At 64.4% G+C, this 22,050-nt stretch overlaps 2 protein-coding genes and 1 long non-coding RNA gene across 4 annotated transcripts; 1 reads left to right on the top strand and 2 right to left on the bottom strand.

Annotated features, from left to right (window-relative positions):
• Positions 1–1,459: 1,459 nt before the first annotated feature.
• EPS8L2 (EPS8 signaling adaptor L2) lies at positions 1,460–16,539 on the bottom strand. 2 transcript variants are annotated; one of them, XM_053925717.1, is made up of 21 exons: positions 16,409–16,539; positions 13,977–14,091; positions 13,824–13,879; positions 13,028–13,092; positions 7,846–8,007; positions 7,294–7,443; positions 7,136–7,215; positions 6,930–7,054; positions 6,768–6,841; positions 6,516–6,642; positions 6,278–6,366; positions 6,066–6,140; positions 5,745–5,893; positions 5,537–5,669; positions 5,312–5,424; positions 4,030–4,141; positions 3,261–3,380; positions 2,957–3,029; positions 2,676–2,856; positions 2,460–2,592; positions 1,460–2,374 (listed from the first exon to the last, which is right to left on the bottom strand). In XM_053925717.1, exons 2-21 carry the CDS (start codon positions 14,018–14,020, stop codon positions 2,291–2,293), a joined length of 2,145 nt encoding a protein of 714 aa, XP_053781692.1. In that variant the 5' UTR covers positions 14,021–14,091; positions 16,409–16,539; the 3' UTR covers positions 1,460–2,290. The 2 variants fall into 2 exon arrangements, with proteins under 2 accessions (XP_053781692.1, XP_053781693.1); XM_053925718.2 differs by having other exon boundaries at positions 5,312–5,421; positions 16,409–16,538.
• On the top strand, positions 16,418–19,473 carry LOC139440903 (uncharacterized). Its single transcript, XR_011651179.1, has 2 exons — positions 16,418–16,551; positions 18,112–19,473. It is a non-coding gene; the product is annotated as an uncharacterized lncRNA (long non-coding RNA).
• Positions 18,034–21,868, bottom strand: TMEM80 (transmembrane protein 80). Its single transcript, XM_053925719.1, has 5 exons — positions 21,755–21,868; positions 21,205–21,224; positions 20,420–20,513; positions 20,238–20,330; positions 18,034–19,082 (listed from the first exon to the last, which is right to left on the bottom strand). The coding sequence occupies exons 1-5, from the start codon at positions 21,846–21,848 to the stop codon at positions 18,877–18,879; spliced, it is 507 nt and encodes a 168-aa protein (XP_053781694.1). The 5' UTR covers positions 21,849–21,868; the 3' UTR covers positions 18,034–18,876.
• Positions 21,869–22,050: the final 182 nt, after the last annotated feature.

Raw genomic sequence — 22,050 nt, 5'->3', positions numbered from 1 at the left:
TGCAAATGGCCCACTCCCACTCAAGCCCCCAAAAGACCTGCTGCGTCCAGGCCCCGAGCGGCGCACACCCGGCCTCCGGCCCAGCTTAGACCCTCACAGGGGTGAGCCCACTTAACGCTATCCTCTAGTGACCGGGCAGCACTCCGGAGAGCCAGCGGCCAACCGCGGACACTTCTGTAAGAAGTTCTTTTTAGAAACAATACAGTGAAAATAGTGCCATGAGCCCCGCCCCACAGGACCCCTGGCCCACAAGGACAAGGACGTCCAGCCCCATCCAAAGGGGGCCCATCTCCACCCTGACGGGGGGGCTCAGCCTCGTGGGGACGGTGGGGTGGCCTTGTCGGGGTACCCAAAGCCGCCTGGAGGTGGGACCCGGCAGGGCTGTGGGTTTCCAGAGGGAGGGACGTTGCTCCCTTTTCCTCTGAGGCTCCATCTCGCTGCCCGCAGGGTCCTGCCCGGCTCGAAGGGCTGACGGCTTTTCTGGCCTGGAGGTGGGGCTGGGTCCTTTCCTCCCTGGAGAGAGGGGCTGAGGTGGTCAGGTTTCCGCAGTGGCACACAGGGCACCAGACACCCCCCAGTCCCCTTGACTGAGCCCTACTGGACAGACTTGGCCCAGAGTGGCCTGTCCCGTTAGGTTGGGCTTTCCAGATCCGGGGACTGGTCCTGTCTCAAGGGTCCACCAGCCTAGGGGCAGCCCTCCCAACTCAGCCCCGCCAAGCCCAACCTGCCCTCTGCACCCAAGCTTGCTCGGACTCCCCTGTCCAGCAGGCAGAGGCCCCAAGACTGGACACTCTGGATACCCTGAACCAGGGTTGGTCCATCCGCTCCTATGGGGCCATGCAGGTCAAAACGCTGGGGAACCAGACAGGTGCTAGGGCACCCCTTGGCCGCCAGGCAAGGCAGCATGCAGAGTCGCCAGCAGAGGGCGCCAGCGGCCTCCTCCTGAGGTGGGGCACAGGCCAGGTGGTCTGGGGCCTGCAGGTGCAGCATTCCGCCCTCTGCGCGCTCAGGCACCACTCTGCTCCGGCACCCACGACAGCCCAGGTGACCGTCAGCGCCATCCAGCCACCCAGCATCCTCTTCCTTCCCCTGCCCCCACCCCATCCTCGGCTTAGCTCTCCAGATCAAACCCTCCCTTGCTCCTCTGATGCACCTCCCCCACTCCCACTTCCCTGGGGTGACAGTCTTCCCGCCTTGTGGGCAGGGCCCCTCTTAACCCCTCCCCTCCCAGGAAGGTCCCTGCACCCTCTGGACATGTGTGGAGGGGAGGGTCTCCCTACTGCCCCACCTGGGCTCTGGGGTCAGCGGTCTAATTTGGGGCCTCAACTGCCGGCCTGGCCACAGCTGGCCCCTGCCTGACTGCCCTCACAAAGGGTGCAACTTCAGGTCAGCTGCAGGACCCACAGCCAACCCCCCCCACACACACACCCGCCCAGCTCCAGGAGACAGATGGCAGCTGTGAGGAGACAATTGGTTTAATGTCACGGCCTTTGAGCTTGGCTCCCTCTCAGCTCTGGGTTGTGACCTGCAGAGTCCAGGGCCCCCTACAGGGCCTGAGCCTTGGTCAGAGACAGCTCCTTTCCTTGGGCTCTGCCTCGGGGATGGGGTGGGCATGAGGCAGTGGGGGTGGGGTGTCCAATGTAGGTGCTTGGATGAGTCCAGTCCATGCTTGCTTCTTGAAAAGGCGGAGGGAGCCAGCAGGTACCCCAGGCCACCCCCAGGGAGCAGTGCATGGGGCGGGAGCTGTGGGCACTATCTGGGGCAAAGGTCACCAGCCTGGTCAGCCTTGAGCCCAGGGCAGCTGCCCTCCCAGCCCACAACGCACCTGGGGCTGTGAGGATGAGGGAGTTCAGATGGGTGTGAATTGAGCATCTCGGGCACGGGACAGGGACAGATTCACAGGCACCAGGGACCCCCACGTGGGTGAAAGAGGCCAGAGGAAAGGGGTTCTGTGGCCTTAGGGAGAGGAGTGGGGAGCACTGGGAGGGGGGCCAGGCTGGGTCTGGTTGCAGTGGGCAGGTGGGTGAGGGGCTGGCACGGCCAGGCGGCAAGTTTGGCTGAGGTGGGCCTTGGAGCAGGCAGGTAAGTGTGGGCTGGGATGTTGCTGAGCCTGAGGACAGGCCATGTGCCAGGGGCAGGGCCCCGGCCAGCACCACACTCCCTCTGTGTCCAGGGCAAGAATCCATACATGTGAGAACATAACACTCCATGCATGGGGGCGGCCGCCTGGGGCCCTGCCCCTGCCAGGGCGGCAGGGTGGCAGGGCAGCGGCATAGCCGGCGGGACCAGGTTAGCTGTCATCCTCCACCCTCCTCTGGTTCTTGGAATGAAACTTGTTCATGAGTTCCTCCAGCTCCGATCCGCCTTGCTGCTTCTAGGAACGGGAGTGGGGAGGTCTCAACCTAGGGCACACGGAGCAGGTGGGGGGAGGGAGGCCCAGGAGGCCTGCCTGGGCTCACCTCCAGGACGGCCTTCTGCACGGTGAGCTGGCTGTACACGCGGCTGCCCTCCTCCCCGCACACCTTCTTCAGCTCGTCTTTGTTGAGCGAGAAGAGCTGGGCGCCAGTCAGGATGCCCAGGCTGTCCACGATCCTGTGGGGCAGGCGGGCGTGAGCGCGGCGGGACCTGGCATGGGCGTGGCGGCCACCTGCCCGCCTGCCGCACTGCCGGCTCACCGCGCACTGAAGGCCTTGGCTTCCAGCCAGGCGCGGACCTCCAGGGGCCCCGACTCGTAGGTGAGCGGCAGGCGCACCGGCTGGCTGCGCTCCACTCGGAAGTGCCGCTGCGGCTGCGCCTTGAAGTGGCTGATTTTCTTCAGGAGCTCGTCATTAACCTCGTCCATGTGGTGGATCAGCTCTGAGGGGCTAGCGGCTCAGTCCCCGCCCGCCGGCCGGCCCCAGGCTCCCCCTGCCCCTCCCCCGCGGCTCCAGCCCTCACCCCGGCCCTGCCCCCTCACCCTCTTTGTTTCCTGCGAAGCTCGGAGGCAGCTTCTGCGTGGGGCTGGCAGGACCCCAGTATTTCGGACCAGCCTGCAGGTGGGGGGAGAGCAGGGAGCGGGCCCAACGGCGTCACTCATCCCTCCCCCACCCCCGCAGGGTTGGAGTCAGGAGAGGGTGAAGAACCCTCCCTGATTTCCCTCCCGGGACCTGAACCATGCCCCCACCCCACCCCGGTCCAGGCTCAGGGGCAGCATCTTTTCCTGTCACTCACTACAGGCGCCACAGGGCAGAGCCTGCAGCAAGGCCGCACACCCCCATCACCTGCTCGAGGGGGGCACCCACGTCCTCAGGCCGGACCTCGTCCAGGATGTTGTGGGGCACATAGCCCGCCTGGCCGCTGCGGCTGCGAAGCTTCCACCACTGGTGGCTGTCTTCCAGCACCTGGGGGCACCACACACCAGCTGTCACTCCTGGCCAACAGGTTTCCCCACCTCACCCCCGCCCTCTGGCCACAGGCACCAGTGTGGGGCACTGGGACCACCAGCACGCACCATCCCCCCACTATAGATGGTCCAGAGACAGCTTAGCATCTCCCCCCTGAGCCCCTGAGCCCCATGGGAATCATCGTCACCCGCTCCAGGTGCTCCTGGCCTAGTGCAACCTTCCTGCCCACCCATAGGGGCCCACACCCCAGCAGCACCCTGAGCCAGGGGCCCCAGCCTGGCTGTAGACAGAGGTCCCCTGCTTCACTCGCTCCACTCTCCTCCCCCAGGGGCGACCTAGATTTGGGGTTGGCACTGAATCCAGACGGTGCCTCCAGGGGGCTCCAGGGGTGGGCATGAATGACAAGCTCCTGGTGGGTTGGTGGGTCCCCCGGTCCTTTCCCCCTCTAATGCCTCCAGGGGACAGGGCCCCTCATCCAGTATCTGCTGGGGGAGGGGACCAGGGCTGTGGAACCAGATTGGAGCTCCAGGGGTAGGCCTTGGGGAAAGCAGTGGTGGACAAGCAGGGTCCCAGGACTATGAATCTGTCCCTGCCCACTCCCCCGCCTCCCCTGGGCAGTCCCCTCCTGCAGGGGTGGGGCACTCACCTCCAGGACCTCATCCTTGAGCACGGAAAGCTCATTGGCATTTCGGGCTGTGAAGTCATAGAGGACCTTGACATACTTGGCCATGGCTGGTGCGGGTTCTGGTTCGTAGCCCCTGCGTGGAATAGGAGGGGCTGCGCCGGGGTCTCCTGGACCTGGGGCCCCACTGGGGGGAGCCACTTCCCAGGCGCTCAGCTGCCTTCTGCTCCACTCTCCAAGGTTACAGTGGAGAGTGTCAGCTTATCATGGGGAATGGAAACTGTGGCAGCCGCAGAGCGTCCGGGGCCCCGCATGGAGGGGGGGCCAGCCAGCAGGCAGTGGCGGGGGAGGCTGGCAGAACCCAGGTCCCTTGGGCACAGCAAGGCCAGCTCCCGCCCAGGCCACCTTGGGGGTCTCCAGGCCCAGCCCCCAAGAGCCACGTGTGGACCTAAGAAATGAGAGGGTCACATCCATCCCTGGAAAGCAGCCGAGCATGGAGGGAAGGCCAGACGTTTGCAGAGCCGTGGCCCCTTAACACAGCACAGACAGCGCACAAGAGCCCCGGTGGGGGCTGCCTGTGGGCGCCCTGACCTCAGCCCGGAGCAACCCAGCCCAGCCCTCTAGCTGGTCCTCGCCCCTGGACATCAGGGTGTCTCCCTCACCCGGCGGCAGGCCTTGGGACCCTGGGGAGGCAAGAGGTCTGAGGCTGGGGTGTCTGCTGCAGCCCCTTATCCAGATTGGCCAGAGGGGGCCAGCTACATCTAAGGGAAAATGCTCCTTACAGGGGGCCCTTGTGAAAACCCAGCTTTGGGGCCCCTCCCCTCCTGCAGCTGAATCCTGGGGTGTGGCAGGGTGGCCTCCTTCCCAGGCCAGGAGTGAGGACAGACCCTGGGGCTGTGGGGCGTGGTCCTGAGAGAGGTGTGGGGTGGGTGTGGGGGGACCCTGTTACAGCCCAGACCCTCCCTCTCTCCCTCTCCTACTCTGAGGTTGGGCCTAAATCCACTCCAGCACAGGGACAGGGACTGGCGAGTCCCTTGAGCTCAGTGGCTCAGTCAATTTCTAACCATGGCCCTAAGACATACACGTGGGGACACGCGAAGCTGTATGAGGGTGGTGAGTTTATGGGAGGCTCCCGCTGTCTTTCTTTGAACTGAACAATATCAAGTGAGAAGGGAAACCTGGGTCCAGTCTGGAAAGTTCTACTTGGACCCACGGGAGCAAGGCACTTGCCACTCGGGGTGGCCGGCACCCAGAGCCCCTGCTGGAAGGGTGAAGGCTACACTTGCTCACTTGGAGGAGAGCTCACCTGTGAGCGTGCACGTTGCTGACCGGGGAGAGAACATCTCCAGGAGCTGTGGGCTCAGGTACAAGGCTGTGCTTCGGGGAATTTCGAAAGGATAACCGGCTGGCTGGAGTCTGCTGTGGAGAAGGGGGCCACTTGGGCTTGGTATGGGGCAGGGGGCAGGCAGGGGAGGGGGACGGCTGCCTTGGCGGGGGAGGGGGGCTGAGGAGGCAAGGGTGGGTGTCTGACCTCGTCACCAGGGGCGGAGGCTGGCCCCTCCACCTCCCAGGGGGCCTCCTGCAGCACATCCAGGGGCGGCTCCCAGCCACTGTGGAACTTGGGCACGTACAGGGTCACCTGCGGCTCCCGAGGCCACTCAGCACTGAGGCGGGAGATCCAGGGTGAGCCAGAGCAGGCCCCGCCCAGAACCCCCAGCCCTCCCTGCCCGAAGCTGTACCGGGGACGAGTCCAGGTCTCCCCCAGCGAGTCCCACAGCCCCATCTCCTTGGGAACTAGGTGGCCCCGCAGGAAGCTCACGGCTTCTCGGGAGAGCAGGGGACTGAAGACGGAGCGTGCGATATCTGGGCCACCGCAGGTGCTGACGATCTGGGGCACAAGACGGTTCAGAGGGGGTCCCACCCCTGACCCAGCCCTGCCCCACCCCGCAACACCGCAAGCCAGTGGCACCCCTTGGCGGGCACGTGCTCCCTCCACCCTCAGCCGGGGAAGCCCCGCCTGCTGCTCCCCCCACCGCCGCTCGCCCCCCCATCCCAGGCACCAGATCCAGAGGCCCGAAGAGGAAGTGAACGAGCTCCGCGGCGCTGGGATTCTGGATGTGCTTCTGCAGCTTGGCCTGGGGGCAGAAAGGGCGCTAGTGAGCAACTGGCAGACACACGGGGTGGGGGGACGGCTCTGGGGGCGAATGGACCTGGACTCCCCGCCCAATCTCGGCACAGAGGGCGGGGCCAGAGGAGGAACTGCTGGACTCACCAGCAGGTTGATGGCCAGTTTGGTTTTCTGAAAACAGTCCACAAACTCGGCTTCGGAGGGGGGCCGAGCCCGCAGCGTGAGGACACCCTCTGCAACAGGGGGGTGGGGGACCGCGGCCGTGAGTCCAGCTCGTCCTATCTCTGTGCCGGTGGGTCGTACCTGCACCCTTTCGGTTCCTAGTCCCAGTCCCTGCCCCCCCACCCTCTCCCCGCCCCGCCCTCTCCAGGACCCCCAGCACCTGCCGGCCCCTTCTTTCCCTTCTTCTTTCCCTTCTTGCGCTGGTTCAGCTGCTTGAAAGCCTCGGCCGCCTTCTGCAGCCGTGCCACGAACCATTCGATGTCATCCAGGGCACAGTTGAGGATTTGCTGGGTTCAGAGCAGGGGCAGGGGTCAGCTGGGGGCCCACAGCAGCCCCTCGCGATGCCCCTCGGCCCCTGGCCTGGGGGAAGGGGGATGCTGCCTATGGGGGGCACTATCAGGCCGAGACTCACCGTCTCCTTCTCTATTTTCTGAGCCAATACGGCCCGCGGTGGCTCCTCATCCTGCGAATCCTGACGGTAGAAGCCTGGATGGAGGGCGGGGGGAGGCAGAGCTGCTGCTGACTGAGCCCCCCAGAGACGGCATCAGCCTCCAGCCCAGCGCCCTTGGCCCACCTGGCTGGCTCACGCGGTTCTTGGGGGGAGAAGCGTCCTGGGCGAAGTGGTGAACGGGCACGGGGGCGGGGCCCTGGCGGGGAGGCAAAACGGACTGCCGCTGCCGGAGCTTTTCCTGGTGGCCCCTGCAGTGGGGACGAGGCTGCTCAGCGGCTGCGCCCTCCTGGAGGCGGCCCCTGCCTGCTCCCCCCCAGTCCCACACCCACTTCAGGGTCTGGGGCCGCATCTTCTTCCCAAGGCGGCAGTCGGCCAACGCGCTCTCGATGTCCTCGTGCACCAGCTCCGCCTGCAGGGAGGGGCGTCAGGCTGGCTCGGCCCCGCCCCCGCACGGCCCGCCACGCCCGCTCACCGTGGCCCTGCTCACCTCCACCTCGTCGCAGTGGAAGAAGTGGATGTCGGGCTTGTTCTGCTCGGAGTCCTGGCACACGAGCAGCAGCACGGAGGGGTAGCGTAGCTGGTTCAGCACCGTCTGGCTGTGCCGCACCGTGGGCAGCGGGAAGTTCTCCAGCTCCTCCTGCAGGGCGAGGCGGGGCGGGGGGTGGGGGGGGTGGGGGGAGGGCTCAGCCCTGGGCCGGGGGTGACTTGTGGGCCCAGCACATGGACTCTGTGTCACGGACACAGGTACAAGCATAACTTGCAGGCACAGAGAAGGGACGTGGCCCAGGAGTGGACGTGGACACGGACACGGACCCCATGGGGCAGAGGCCACAGCTCCTTGCACACAGACCCCCACACCAGGCCAGCCCGGTTTGGTGCAGCCGGTGTACAGGCTCTGCAGAGGCAGATGCGCCCCGGGCGCCTGGCTCCCTGGACTCTGGGCCCTGGGCCGCCCTCCCTGCTGGCCTGCCCTTTGCCCTTGTCCTGACCCTGCCACTGCAGAGACGCCCCTGCAGAGAAGCCCCTGCTGCTGCCCCACCTGGGACTCCATGTCCAGCAGCCGCAGCGACTTGTCATTGACCTGCAGCAGCATCTCCTGTGTCCAGATCTTCTCCTTGGAGCTCAGCTGCACCAGCTTCCGGATGGCGTCGTCCACCGACACGATGGCCTCGCTCTTGTCCATGATGAATGTGGCCAGGTGCTGGGGGCGTCAGGAGGGAGGGTGGTCACTCTGGGCAGAGTGCTCCTTGTGCCCAGGGGCCACGCCCAGGGGCCTGGGAAGGAACACCTGCCCTGGGGGTCTGAAGAGGCAGAGCACGCCCTCAGAGCATCTCTGCACGCCCTGTGCAGGTCTGTAGGCCATGGCCGAGCCCTGATAGAGCCTGGCTGCCCTACACAAACGACCCCCACCCACCCTGCCTCCTGGCAGGCTCACCACACAGACCCCCACCCACAGGGCCCCTGCACCAGCTGTCCCTCCCCCTCCCTCTCCCCCTCCTCCCGCTCAGAGACAGTGCCCTCCCAGCTGCAGCATCACCCTGTCACCTCATCACATTCCTGAACTGCTTGGTGTTTTATTTATGACAAGCTGACCTCACCTGTGTGTGACGTCCTTTGTGTTCACTGCGGTGGGCGGGGGTTCAGGCTGCTGGGTTCACTGCTGTGTCCCCAGCGCCGGGACCCCGCCTGCACACGGCAGGCCCTCGGTGAGTGTGCAGGGAACGAGTGAGCTTTCTGGCAGCAGCCCTGGGGATCCTAGGCCAGCCCGGCACACCTCCCCCCTACCCCATCTCTCCCGGCCTGGCTCCCCCAGATTCAGGCCTGAACTCAGGAAACAATGCCAGGACGGGGACGCACAGGCACACACACTTGGGGCCGTTAGCACCCAGCTGTAAGGCAGGCTCCATGAAGCGCTACAGGGAAGTGCCGTGACCCCCGAGGACCCCAGGAAGGGCTCCATGAGGGGGACTCGGAAGCAGGGAAGACGATCCAGGCGCTCAGAGGAAAAAGCTGGTATATTTGACTTAATGAAAATGCAACTGTTTCTTCCTGGACAAAACAGCAAATGCAAAGTAAAACTGTGGGGGAAGCACAGGCAAACAGATATGGTGACGGCCAATTCTCTTAATGTGGAAAGAGGCCGACGCACCACCACGGTGGTTCCCGGTTCGTTCCGAGCTGTCTTGTTAAGTACAATGATTACGGGCACGACCAACAAATGCATGACTAAGTAAGTAGATTATCATCTCAATAACAAAACCGGCAAAAGATGTGCACAGAGAGCCTAAAGGAAAATACATTCAGGTAACTTTATCCCAGAAAAGTGTACACAATCTCACTGAATGAAAGATTTGCAAATGGGAACTCTGAGACCGTTACTTCAGGAATAAGTCACCGTCGAATTTTTTACCTTGTGGGCTGAGATGTGGGGACGTGGGAGCCCTCTGGGGAGAGAGAGGTCGGTGTGTGTGGAGTGGGGGGTGCTGCTAAGCGCGGTGCGGGGCCAAGGCTGCTCCCTGCAGACCCACAAGCCACAGCACAGGCTGGACTCAGCTACGCGTCCGCCGGCGGGTCACAGAGGGAAGCGGGCAGAAACCCTTGCTGTTAGCCAAACACCGCATCGCCGAACCGAAAATACCATGCCGCTGGGCCCAAAATACGTCAGGAAATTTCTCTTTCTTTTCTTTTAGAAGACTTTATGTATTTACTTTTTAGAGACAGGGGAAGGGAGGGAGAAAGAGAGGGAGAGAAACATCCATGTGTGGTTGCCTCTCGCACGCCCCCTACTGGGCACCTGGCCTGCAACCCAGGCACGTGCCCTGACCGGGAATCGAACTGGCGAGCCTTTGGTTTGCAGGCTGGCACTCAATCCAAACGATCCCCACCCATCCCAGCCAGGGCTCAGGTTAGTAAACTTCGAGTGAGTGGAACCACACCGGGTCTCTGACTGTAGTGGAACCCGAGTAGAAGCCACTGACAAAAACGTGACTGGAACACCCCAAATTATTGCAGATTAAGCAGCACACTTCTGAATAACCCATGGGCCATGAAGGCACAAGGAAAATTAGGAAGCACAGGTGACCCCCGCACAACGTGGGGGTTAAGGGCGCCAACCCCTGTGCATTCGAAATCGGAGTGTAACTTCTGGCTCCCCACAAAGGTAACTGCTAATAGCTTACTGCTGACGGGGAGCCTCACTGGTAACAGTTGTTAACACATATTGTGTGTGTCTTACCGTCTTTCTCAAATCAATAAATAAAGGAAATTACAGACCAATATCTCTAATAAACATTAATGCAAAAAACCCCGTAACAAAATGTTAGCGAATTAGCACCTCCACACAGAAAACCTGTAAAACTATAATGCACCACGAATAAGTGAGGTTTACTCCAGAAACGCAAGGTCGGTTCAACAGTAAAACAAAGAAACAAACAAACCATCGCTGTCATCCAGAAAAAGCTCTCGCTGACACTCCACCGCCTTTCACGCTGAAAGGCCTCAGCGCACGGAGCACAGACAGGAACCTCCTCCGTCCACGGTCCCCGGAGGGCGGCGGCCACAGCTGCCCTCCGAGCCGGGACGCGAGGCCAGGGGTCTGCTCAGTGTGTCCCTGCGGTCCTGGCCAGGGCCAGCAAGTAAGAACGGTAAAGTGGCTGAAGGAGGACACCGAGTACTGAGGGTGGACACATCCAGTGACTGACGCCACCAGCAACACCCTGGGGACAGAATCAAGGCACTCAGCCTGGACCCGGGACACTTGGCCACGGAGCAGAAATTCACTTGTTTCTCCACAGGCTACCACCGGACCATCAGAAAGTGAAATTTAAAAAAAAAAAAAAGAATACCATTTATAACAGCACATAAAAGCCAAATATCTAAGGAGTATTTGAACCAAAGACATACAAGAACTCCGCAGTGAAAAAAGCCAGACAGGATCTAGAGGAACCAGAAGCGCTCCGGTCAGTGCTCGGGACGGAAAGACCCCACGCAGGTAAGGGGCCGCCGCGGCCCAGGCCGGCCCACAGGGCTGACTGCGTGCCAGTCGGAACCCTCGCTTTCCTGGGGGGTAGAACTGGACAATTGGATTCCACAACATAAACGCAGGTCCGAAGAACTGAGAAGAGGCAGGACAAGCTCGAAGAGGACAAAGTTGGAGAGACTCACACGGCCCGACTTCCATAAAACAACGTCCCCCGTGCCCAACCGAAGCGCCCCAGCGCCCCAGTGGGGGAAGAACCCTTCTCAGCAGAGCTCCACGCTCCTACGGGGGGAGATCAGCCTCGAGTCCCCTGCCCCAACGCTAGCCCGGCGCCCACACCACACCTGAAGCGACGTTGAAATGACTCACAGACCCACACATACACGCCTAGAGTATGAGGCATCTAGAAAATGCAGGAAGACATCTCCAGCGCCACGAGCCAGGCAGTGACAACCACAAAACAACTATAAACAGAAAAAATGGATACATCGGGTGTCGCCAAAATGAAACATTTCTGTTCAGCCAAAGACAGTCACGCCTACGAATCCACAGGCCACACTGGCAGGCGGCCCGGCTGGTCCGCACGCCCAGTGCGCGGACAGGGCGCTGCCGGCCGCCAGGCGGTGCCTGTGGACAGCAGTGGGCTGCCGAAACGCCCCTGCAGCCTGGAGCCGCGAGCAGCTTTGCCCCCCACCTTCCTGTTTTCTTCAGGTAAGTTTGGGAGGCAGCGCAAGGACGGTTACAAGCCGTAGGATTTTGTTTGCGGGGGACACTCAGAAAGATGAAATGTGGTGACTGGGGACAGAGCAGTGTGCTGCCGGAGCTGGGGGTGGGGGCAGGGGAAGGCGGGACCACGCGGGGTCAGCAGGAGGCCGTTTGGGGGGACGGAGCCCTTCTGGGACCTGCTCAGCTCCATTCCTGGTGGCGACCACACAGTCTGTAACTGAACTGAACATTCCCGATCCTCAGCATCAATTTTTCTGACACTAACTTAGAAAAATAAATTAAAAAAACCCTCATTGCCAGGGTGGGTCTGACCTGGCCTCCACCTCTCACCCTCTCTCTGTGCCTCCCTTTCCTCATCTGGGAGGAACTGGCAAACCCTGCCCATACCCCAGCCTTGCTGGCTGCAGGGAGGGCAGAGGAGTGCCCCTGGGGGGTCCTTCCACAGGCCAGCTTGGACCAAAGTCCAGGAGCAGGGCCAGAGGCCCGGTGACATAAGCCAGTCCTCATCAAGGAGGGCAAAGTCCCCCTCCCCCAGAGATGTGGCCAGGCTGCCCAAGGACAGGGACAAAACTGACCCACCCACAGTCCGTGCCCTGACCTTGGACACTGGGCCAGCAGCGGTCACCAGCCCTGCAGCACACATTGGCCCCAGCCTGTCCAGGCGGGTAGGGAGGGCGTGTCACCCGACACGGCCCAGTTCAAGAGCCTGAAGAAGTCCTAGCTTCTCTGTGGACCCATTGAATAGATGAGGAAACTGAGGCTCAGGAAGCAGTGACTTGCCTGATCTCTGTGGGCAGGGAGGGGCCCCCTGGGGAGAGAAGTACCTGCCTTCCCGGTCCAGAGGACCCCCAACTCTCTCTCTCCTCAGCCATCCCCAGCCCTGCTGTCCTGCAAGCTTGGACAGTGACCGAGAACCGGGAATGTGGCCGGCTGCCCGGAGCAGGAAGGCCATTTAAAAAGCCTGTTTCCCAAGGTGTGAGAGTGAATTCAAACTGATCTCAGAGAAAGCCCCCTGCGCTGGCAGCTGGTCCATCTGCAGAGCAGCTGACCAGGCTCCGCTGGCCCTAAGCCTTCCCTGCAGCCGCTCAGCACAGGGCGCCCCTGCTCCATCTTCTCCCTCAAGCTCGCCCCTCGTGTTGGCGCCCGGGTGCCACACTCCTTCCCATGGGGCCTTCCCACCTGAGGGCTGCCAGACAGGACCCAGGGCGCAGCCTCCCCCGGGCTGTGCCGGCCACCGGCACCTTGTCTGCCTGACACAGACCCAGAGCTCCCTGCACCCCCAGACCGGGAGCCCCTGGAGCTGCAGGGAGGCCCCCGCTGTGGCTGAGCCTAAGTCGGGCCTGGGGCGGCCCTGGCTCTGGTCGCCTGCTGCGGGGTCCGAGCCTGGGCAGCCCACTTCTCCCAGGGCCTCCAACCCGGGGCCCTGGACTCAGGGTTGGTATCCCCAACCCGCGGACCCAGAAGCACCGAGGGTGGGTGCTGGGCAGGATGGGGTGCCCCCGGGGCGCAGCCTCACCTGGACGTGGTACTGGGAGGTCTCATGCATGATGACGTTGGAATTGGAGTACTTCTTCCTCTGTTCTGAATGGGGACATGCCAGTCACTCACCCACCCCAGAGGGCAGGCCCCAGGGCCCCTGGTCCATGTGAGCTGGACCCCTGGGGCTGGGCCACAGGGAGGGTGGCAGCATGGATGTGAGGGGTACTGCTCCGTGGGCCCCCTGTGGCCACCAGGAGGGGCTCAAGGTCCTGGAAGGAGGTGGACCTCCCTCCATCCCGAGGACGACCCGCTCAGACGGGCGGTGGCATCCGTGGCCAGGGTCTGCCGTGGTGGGGATGCAGGGGGCAGCCTCACCTTCCTGAGGAAGGGGTCGGGCCAGGGCCTTCCCTGCCCCCACCGCCAGCTAACACCTCCGTGCCCTGGGGCTCTTGGCTTTCCAGACTGGGTGCCCTGTCCACAGGCATAAATGAGCCAGTGCCTCTGGGGCAGGGCCGGGGTGCACCTGGGGGGGAGGGGCCGGCTGGGGGCCTGGCCTTCCTGGAGCAGACACCTGGCACTCAGTGCCCATCCGATCGGGTTGCAGCGAGGAGCTCGGCCGAATCAATATTGATGGCCCTGAATTATTAGTAAAGGCCTCTCCCCTTACTGCCATGGGGGAGGGCTGCTGGGGCCTGGAGGACCAGGGTCCCCAAGCTGCCTCTGGGTGCCTGGGGTGACCCACCATCCCCCTTGGTGGGCACCCAGCAGAGCACTACAGAACAGGGCTGGGGGTGGGGGGGATGGCAGACCCTCCCTCCTCAAACCTCACTCACCAAACAGGTCCTTGGCACTCATCTTGGCCATGGTGTCAGACCGGCCCAGGCTGCCGCTGCGGAAAGGGACCGGTAAGGGTGGGGCCCAGCTGCACCTCCCCAGGCTGCCGGTGGTTGGGGAGTGAGGGGCGAGCTGGGCGGGTGGGGACTCACTTGGCAGGGCCTGGGCAGCAGCTCAGAGGCCCTGACTGGCTCATGGCGTCCTCAGTGGTGGCGGAGGGTGGACCTCAGTGTGGCCTGAGTCCAGGGCCTCGTGCCTGGCTCACACCTGAGTGGACAGGGAGCAGCGCTGACACCTCCTGGGGCTGGGTCTCCTCCCCACTGCTCCCCAGGCCCTAGGGCTGGACCCTGACCACCTGTCCAGATTCCCGGGACCACCTATCTCCTCCCCATGTCCCAGCGGGCCATCGCCACAGCCCTACTGCATCCCAGACCCCTTGGTCTCCACAGGGACACCCCAGGATGGGCCAGCAGAGGGGTCCCACCCCCAGAGGCTGTCTGGGGTGGGGCTCTGCAAAGGGTCCTGGGGGCCTTGAAGGGGGGTCGGGGTGGGAGCACCTTTCAGCAGAGGGAATGGAATTGTCAAGCCCTGAGAGGGGATGGGGCCAGATCAGGGGATCCCGGGGAAAGTCAAGAGGGGGCTCCCTCGGGGCATGGGCAGAGCCTGGTTCCCGGCGGTCAGTGCCCTATGGGGGTCTCTGGGCCCACATCATCCTCCTGTCAAAGGTCACTGGCAAGAGGTCTCCATGTTTGGGGTCTGCCAGAGTCGTGGCCACACACCAGGGGTGCTGGTATCCAGGGCAGGGAGCGGCCCAGGACGTTCTGGTTTGACTAGGTCCTTCCTGCAGGAAGGCCTCCCTGGGGGCCTGGGGCCACTGCCTCCCACCTGCCTCTCTGGGGAGGGGTGGGGGAGGGACTTGGCCAGATTCCTCTGCCCATCAGTGCCTGAGAATGCCCGGAATGCTCGTGACCTCAGTGGGTGAGCCCGAATATTTGCTTAATGGGATTCCTGGCGGGCTGAGCCAAGGGCGCTGGGCACGTGTGTCCACGGACACACACCAGGGTAAAATGTAGGCCTGTAGGCACACAGGCGTGCACAGCCGGGACGGGCCCCTCCCCTCGGGGGCCCAGGCTGGGCCCCAGAGGCCTTCAGCTCTCAGGGCCGAGTGGGGGCGTCAGGACCAGCAGGGAGGTGGGCATAGGCATGGCATCTGTCTCAGGGAGCACGGGGCCCCTGCGGGGAGTGGGGCTTCCTCAGGGGCCGGGGGCAGGGGCACCATGCGACCCCAGGAGCCAGCCCAGGCTGCATTTCTGTTTATGGCAGTCATTTCCCGGGTGCGAACCGCATACTGGTCACAGAGTAGAGGGGCGGAGGCCCCAGCAGGGCAGGGAGGGCGGAAGGGCAGGCTCCAGGTTCAAACTCCAGCCCTGTAGTCCAGTGACCTTGGGGAGGAGTCAGCCAAAGGCCCAGGGCAGCCAGGTGGGGCCCTGACACGGGGAGACCCCCTCAGGCTCAGGTGTGCCCAGGTCTGGGAGCTGCAGGTGAGGAAGGGGCCTGCCCTGGTGGGAGGGAAGGGAAAGCCTGGGAAGGAGGGCTGGGGGCTGCGGATGCTCAGGGTGCACTAGGGAGGCAGGAGCCAGCAGGCTGAAGCGGCAGGGCCAGCAGGAGCTCTGAGCCATCCAGGCGGGGCACTAGGCAGGGACCAGGAGAGGCCTGGGCAGGGCCTGGGTAGTGTGAGTGTGTGTGTTTGAGTGTGTGTGTGTGTGTGTGTGTGCAGAGTCAGGGCAGGAGAGGTGCCACCAGCTGGGCCCTGCCCAGGTGACTAGGCCTGGGGTGGGGGCTGAGACAGTCGTGAAGAGCCCTGCCTAGCCCCCTGCTGCCACCAGGCACAGCCCCAGGCTCAGGGGCTGCCCCTGCCAGCCTGGCCCAGGGAGGGGGCCTGACGGAGAGTCAGAGGCTGGGTGCCCACTGCCCCTGCGTGGCCCCCACCCAGCTCTGCCCCGCCCCCAGCCGCCTCCTCCCTGAAACTCCCACACCCTGACCGTGACCAGGAGTCTGACCCCAGCCCGACGTTCCCTGGCCCTGGGTTCCCCCACACACACACCCAGGAAGTGCCTCCTGCTGTCTGACCCACAGGGAGCCCCGGCCAATCTCAACGGTCTTCTCCCGGTGGAGGCCTGTCCAGTAACAGGCTGTGGAGTCTTCCAGAACCGGAAGAACCCCGCTCACCGCCCCTTCCACGGAGGACCCAGCTCCCCGCACCGAGCCCTAGGGCTGGTATGGGGCCGGCCGGCTGACTCAGTGCCCTGGCTTAAAAATGTCCCTGCGCCCTAGCGCCACCCCGGACCGGACGGGGCCGGCCGGGCCACAGCAGGACGGGTTCCTGACCACGAGCCCGGCGCAGCCCCTTGACCACAAACCGATGCTTCCCGCCGCAGCCCGGCCCACAGACCCGGGCCGAGCCCGGGTCCCACCGCCTCCTGGGGAAGCTGAGGCCCGGGCCACTCGCCGTCGGTGTGCGCACCTCCCGCGTCGCCCTTGCCGAAGCCGCCCCGCCCAGGCCCTGACCCCGCCGGGCGCTCACCTACTGCCCGTGGCCCCGGGTCCCCACGGTCGTGCGTCTATCCACCCGTCTGTCGGCGCCCTGCTCCGCGGGCAGGAGGACGCACAGCGGGGCTGGGCCTGACCAGACGGGGGCGGAGCCACCAGGAGGAACCTGAGCGGCAGGTTAGAACCTGGGCGACGCTGCGCGGGGTCGGCGACGTCCGTGCGCAGCCAGCCGCTCCAGACCCGCCCGCGCGGGGCTCCCTGGAGGGCGTCCCCACCACCCACCCGCAGGCGGGGCTTGGACCCCAGCCCTGCAGCCTGGCGCTCAGGGACCGACGGGCAGGCCCCAGAGCGCCTTCTACGCTAAGATGCGCGCGCTGAGGTTCTGAGGCCTTCCTGGAGCCGCTGAAGTGGGCCCCATCGGGGGTGGCTGGGGGTGCCTAGGGAGGTTGGACTCCAGCCCTGGGTGCCCAGAAGGGGCCAAGTTTGGCCCCAGGCTCAGGGGCAGAGTCCCTCCTTCAGCCACCCCTCTATGGGGGGGGGGGGGGGAGGGCCGCTAGGCCAGGCTGCAATCTGTGAGTTTCTCAGGGCGGGGCTCCTTTCTTCACAATCCGAGAGCCCCTGAAGCCTCTCTTCGGCGACCGCGAGACCAGCCTGGGCACCCCTGAGGATTGGGAGCGTCTGATGGAAGGCTGGGGACGCCTGGGGCCAGGGAGAACTCGTGGAGTGCTCCGCGCAGGGCCGCTCTCCCTTTGCACGGACTCCAGGAGCCCCGGCTCCCTCAAGGAGGAAGGGTCAGAGGGCAGGCCCAGGTGGGGATGGGCCCCACAGGCTATATGTAGGACCCCAAGGCCCCGGCTATTTTTCTTAGGGTGGGGGGGGGGGCAGAAACGGGAGTCTCAGAAGGGCAAGGCATTGGCTGGCACAGAACGCTTCCTAGGAGCCCCTGGGAGGCAGGCCCCCCTGGACTTCCCTGGTGCCAGGACCCCAGGGAGGGGTCTCCAAGGCCTCACAGGGGTGCCCGTGGAAGGGTGCAGGAAGTGGCCTTAGTCCTGTGGCCTGGCCCTGCCTGAGTCCTGGCTTCCTGGTTGTGTCCCTGCTGCTGAGCAACCAGAGGGAAGGCCCCACCTGCCTTTGCCCTTCCTGAGGCCGAGCCCATGTGGTCATGTGGGTGCTTGTGCCTGGAAGGGAGCACCTTCCCAGCCCCAACCCGCAAAGAGGCCTCAGGGGGCCCGGAGTGCCAGCCAGGTGTAGGCCACCTGGAGCCATGGTGATGTCCCGAGACTCTGTGGCCAAAGGGAGGGGTGTACTGAGGGCACAGCCCAGATCCTTGGGTCTGGGGTCTACCAGCCTCTGGGCCAGCGCCCCTGTGGCGGGGACGCAGGGGCCCTCTCTTCCAGGGCTGCAGACACTCAGGGCCTGAGCCAGAGGTCCTGCCCACCCCAACCTAGGACAAGACTTGGTGTTGCCCCCCCCCCCCCCCCCCCCGCTGAGGCCAGCCCCCCTTGAGGCCCAGGACACGCCCGGAGGAGGGAAAGCCTGGCCCAGAGGCCTCTGGGGAAACTGCTCTGGGCAGTCGGATGGGAGGTGCGGCCGGGCCCTTGTGCCAAGGGGGCACGAGACCTGCAGGAGGCAGGTGGCCTTAATGAAGAAAAACGCAGGGAGGTATAAACACTTATTTATTTTAAAAATACGGTGTAGAGAAACCACAAGTGCATTTGAACATGTCACTCCAAACAGGAAACACGCAACAGGAACAGACGGAGGACTGAAAAGGACTGACTTACAGGAGACCTGGATTCTCGCCTGGCCAAGTACAGGTGTGACTGAGGGCCTAAGGACGAGGCCGGGACATCTCAGCCCTGAGCAATGGTCCCCGACCCCAGGGCAGGGAGAGCTTCTCCACAGCCCCTCACAGGTGCCCACTGGTCAGTCCCTGGGGGAGGGGCTGTGGCTGCTGAAGAGGAGCCCCACCCTGGAGCCAACCAGCCCTGCTGCGTGTTTTATTTTGGAGCTGCCTGTCAGAGCGGCCAAAGACCCCCCAAGCCCCTGCCCCACCCACATGGCCGTTTCCCACCGTGGGGACACGCGGACACTCAGGGATGCAGAGACCCCACGGAATGCTGTGCTGCGGGGGTCCTAGCTGGATGGCCGGCATCTGGACACACCCTCAAGGGAGCCAGCTAGGGACCCGCAGGAAGCTGCTCCTCCTGGGAGGTGACGGGGCGAAGTCCAGTGGCTCCCTGCTGGCTTGGGGCCATCCTAAGGGTTGTCCCAGGCCAGTCCCTGGCCCTGGCCACAGCTGTCCCCAACACCTTGCCCCACACTGTCTTCTGTCCTGGTCCTGCCCCCAACGAGACTCATAAACCACCCAAACCACCTGGCCCTGTCACACAGGGCCCATCGATAAGGGAGGGCCCTGTCCTATGTGCCACGGGGCAGGGACCTCGGGGCTCCCCAGGAGGGCTCCCATCTGGGACATCCTGGGGGCCGCACGTCACCTGTCTAACCAAGGAAGGCAGCGATGGCCACCACCTGCAGGATGGCCTCCAGGCTGTGGACGGCCAGCAGCGTGGCACTGAGGACCGAGTCTGCCCACAGAACCAGAGTCTGCCAGAGCAGGAAGTAGACGGACAGCAGGGCGCTGGCCCCCGTGAGGACCAGGCTGGCGGCCAGCGGCCCCTCGGCCTCCATCAGGTTGCCCTTGGTGCCTAGAGAGCAGAACAGACACATTGAGAGCCGGGCCGTGGGCACAGCTTGGAGCCCAGTAGTGGTGCGCACCCAGGAGGGCGAGGCTGCAGGCCACGGGCCAGCACACCGCCAGCTCCTAGGCCTGTGGCTCCAGATGCCCAGTGAAAGACCGCCCCCCCAGGACTCAGAGTGTCTGAAGGCAAACCCCACGAGGGTGGAGCTCTGGGGGAGATGTGTGTGCAGACCAGCCACAGTCTGACCTCACCCCAGTCTCTGGGTCAGCCGTGGGGTGGGGACGGAGGTCTGGCTCCCTGAAATCCACCCAGGTGTGCTCTGACCCCTTCCCCAATTCCAAGTGGACCAAGGGGACTTTGTTCGAAATTTCCACAAATATTTTACTCTCAGGGCCAAGGCCAGTCTGGAAATGCAATGTGTGTGTGTTTCCCAGACGGGTCACTCATGGAACTTGCTCATCCCAGATGGCGGGAGCTGACCGCATGTGCCTGGGGCACTTGGGAGGGCAGGAAGGGCAGGTGCCCGGCAGTTCTATTGCTGCTCAGCATTGCCCTTGGCGAGGCTTCGGTCCATGACAGGGGGCACGAAGGCCCAGGGCGCCCAGCAGGAGGGCTTGAGACGTCAGTGCTCTCGTGGCTGGCCGGGTGTGTGGCTGTGGGAACGTGCCAGGACCCTGAGGCACGGGCCACACAGAGTGACGGCCATGCCAGCGCACATGTGCCTGCCCTGGACCCGCCGGACAGACGGGGCCAGAAGCCCTGCCCCCCGAGGTGAGATGGGGGAGGGTAGAGGGCAAAGGGCATGCTGTGCTTCTGTACAGAGCCCCCCAATCCTCCTGGCCCGTGGTCCTGGTGGGGACAGGACGGAGCCCCACCCAGGCTGAGGGGAGGGCAGTCCAGGAGGTGAGTGTTTTTGTTCCGAGGACAGTGCTGTTACCTTGCGGTTCTGTTGCCGACAGGGAGCCTCTCTCCCAGGCTGCTGCGTGCTACTGTCTCCTGAACAAACTTCTCTATAAACTACTTAATACTTAATGATGCTGTAAGGCGAGGCCTGCAGGCATCTCGAGGAGCACTTAAGCCCAGTGTCTCCAAGAGCCACGTTAGGAACGAGGCTGCTTAGAGGCTCCCAACAGGTGCAGTTTTCACAGTCGGCCAACTCACCAAGGTACACCCGGGGTGCTTCCAGAGTCCCCATCAGCAAGAGCAGGGTCAGGTCGAGGGCCAGGTGATCCTGAGGGTAACTGAACACCTGGCCTGCAGACGTGGGCGACAGGGCAGAGCTCCGGTTACAGCAGTGGCAGCAACAGTGACAGCTCCGCCCACCCAGCACGCGCCCAACTCACTTTTGTAGGCAATCACCAGGAGCGTGGCCAGGAAATGCAGGGCGGAGCATGTCCCACCCAGGCACAGCAGCATCTGCAGGGGCACCGAGGAGAGCTGGGGCGCTGTTAAGGACTCAGCCCAGCAGCCGTGCTGCCCCGCGTGCCCACCCCGGGCCAGGCAAGAGGGACCGCTCGACCTCGACCTCCATGCAGGTGCAGCTTAGGCGCCCGGGGTGGGGGTGGGGGCGGCTCTGAGTCAGGCCTGTTGGGCACCTGTGGATATGCCCCCTGGTGTCATGGGGGGTGGGGGCCGGGACCTCTCTTCACAGAGACACCGTGGCCCAGAGGCAGGGAGCTAGGCCCCGGCAACCCCTCAGCCATGAAAGGCAGGACAGCTTCAGCACCCTGACCGTGGCCCCGGTGACAAAATGTAGAGGAAAAAAGGGATTCCATTTTTTTCAAGTAAAACACACTCCTCTCCTTTCGGGGAGCAATTAAATACCCACTTTCCTGAGCTCTGCACACTTGGCCCTCGTTCATGATGCAGGGGACCTATGGTCACTGCACTGGGGAGGCTCTCCCTCCTGGGCTTCAGCGACTCCACCCAGGGCCCGGGCGCTGGACAAGCAGGAGGGGTCAGGGCCGGCGCGCTCCGCTAGGAAACTACACCGACGCCACCGCCCCCACTGGCAGGCGGGACTGCGCCCAGAGCTGGTAGAAAAGGGGGTCGGGGTTCCGGGCCGCCGAGAGCAGGAGGCCGGCTCTGGGGTCGCCGCGGCCCGGGAGCAGCAGCAGCAAGAGGATACGGCCGCGGAGGAGGCACTCCCTGCAAGAGAAGCGGCGGACGGTCAGGCCGGCGGTCCCCCCCCGGACGCTCCGCCGGCCTCGGGACCGTGGACGCGACCGCCCCGGCCTCGGCCTCCTTGAGTTGCAATGAGAAAGGGAAGCCCACGGCTGCCCGGACGCGAAGCAGCCCTTCTTCCCAGGCCCTGCAGGGATGCCGAGCAGAGCCGCCCGTGAGAACAGGCTCCGTCCCTGCGGCCCGCGCGCGTGCCCGGTTCCCACGTCAGCACTGGCGCCCCGTGTCCACCCCGCGGCCCGCAGCATGGGGTAGGGCCGCCAAGCGCGGGCTGTCCGCGCCCCCGGCACGAACAGGGACGACCTCCGGGAACCCGAGCGGCGCGGGAAAACCGACGGGCAGGGCTCCCCGCTGCGCCGCCACGGCCAACTGCCAGGCCGGTGGCCCGTCCAGCCCCAGCGAGAACCCACTCCTCCCCGGATGACCTGCGCCCGGGCCCCGGGCCCCCGGGCCCCAGACCCGAAGGCTCCGGGCCCACGGATCGCCGCGCCCCTCACCTCGCCGCGCTGCCGCCATCTTGGCCCCGCCCCCACAGTCCGCCGCGATCCCGGCAGCCTCTCGGCCCCGCGCCGCTCGCGTCCGTTCGGCCATTTTCGCCTCCGATCGCGAAGGGGCCCGACCGCGCCGCGGAAGGAGAGTTCACTCAGAGCCGCCGCTGAGACCCGATTAGCCGGCCCGGCTGCGCTCGGGCACTTTCGGAAAGGAGGCGGAGGGGAGCCGAGGCTGGGAGGACCCGGGCTCGGGACCGTTCGGTTCCTCTCGGAAGGACTCGGCTCCCGCTTGTGGCGGGGCG

Source organism: Desmodus rotundus, chromosome 5 (genome assembly GCF_022682495.2).
Source record: "Desmodus rotundus isolate HL8 chromosome 5, HLdesRot8A.1, whole genome shotgun sequence".
Classification (NCBI taxonomy): domain Eukaryota; kingdom Metazoa; phylum Chordata; class Mammalia; order Chiroptera; family Phyllostomidae; genus Desmodus; species Desmodus rotundus.
The sequence above is the reverse complement of the archived record's forward strand: the minus strand, read 5'-3'. Positions and strand labels throughout refer to the sequence as shown.

What these genes read in the sequence shown, in the direction of transcription:
- EPS8L2 (XM_053925717.1), bottom strand. Translation starts at nt 14,020, where the DNA reads ATGAGCCAGTCAGGGCCTCTGAGCTGCTGCCCAGGCCCTGCCAA. An exon ending in TCAAGGATGAGGTCCTGGAG is followed by an intron (nt 3,381 to 4,029) that starts GTGAGTGCCCCA and finishes TGGTGCCCCCAG; the next exon opens with GTGCTGGAAGACAGCCACCA. An exon ending in GCCAAGGCCTTCAGTGCGCG is followed by an intron (nt 2,593 to 2,675) that starts GTGAGCCGGCAG and finishes CCTGCCCCACAG; the next exon opens with GATCGTGGACAGCCTGGGCA.
- TMEM80 (XM_053925719.1), bottom strand. Translation starts at nt 21,848, where the DNA reads ATGGCCGAACGGACGCGAGCGGCGCGGGGCCGAGAGGCTGCCGGGATC. An exon ending in GGAGTGCCTCCTCCGCGGCC is followed by an intron (nt 20,514 to 21,204) that starts GTATCCTCTTGC and finishes ACAGCGCCCCAG; the next exon opens with CTCTCCTCGGTGCCCCTGCA. An exon ending in AGCACCCCGGGTGTACCTTG is followed by an intron (nt 19,083 to 20,237) that starts GTGAGTTGGCCG and finishes TCTGCTCTCTAG; the next exon opens with GCACCAAGGGCAACCTGATG.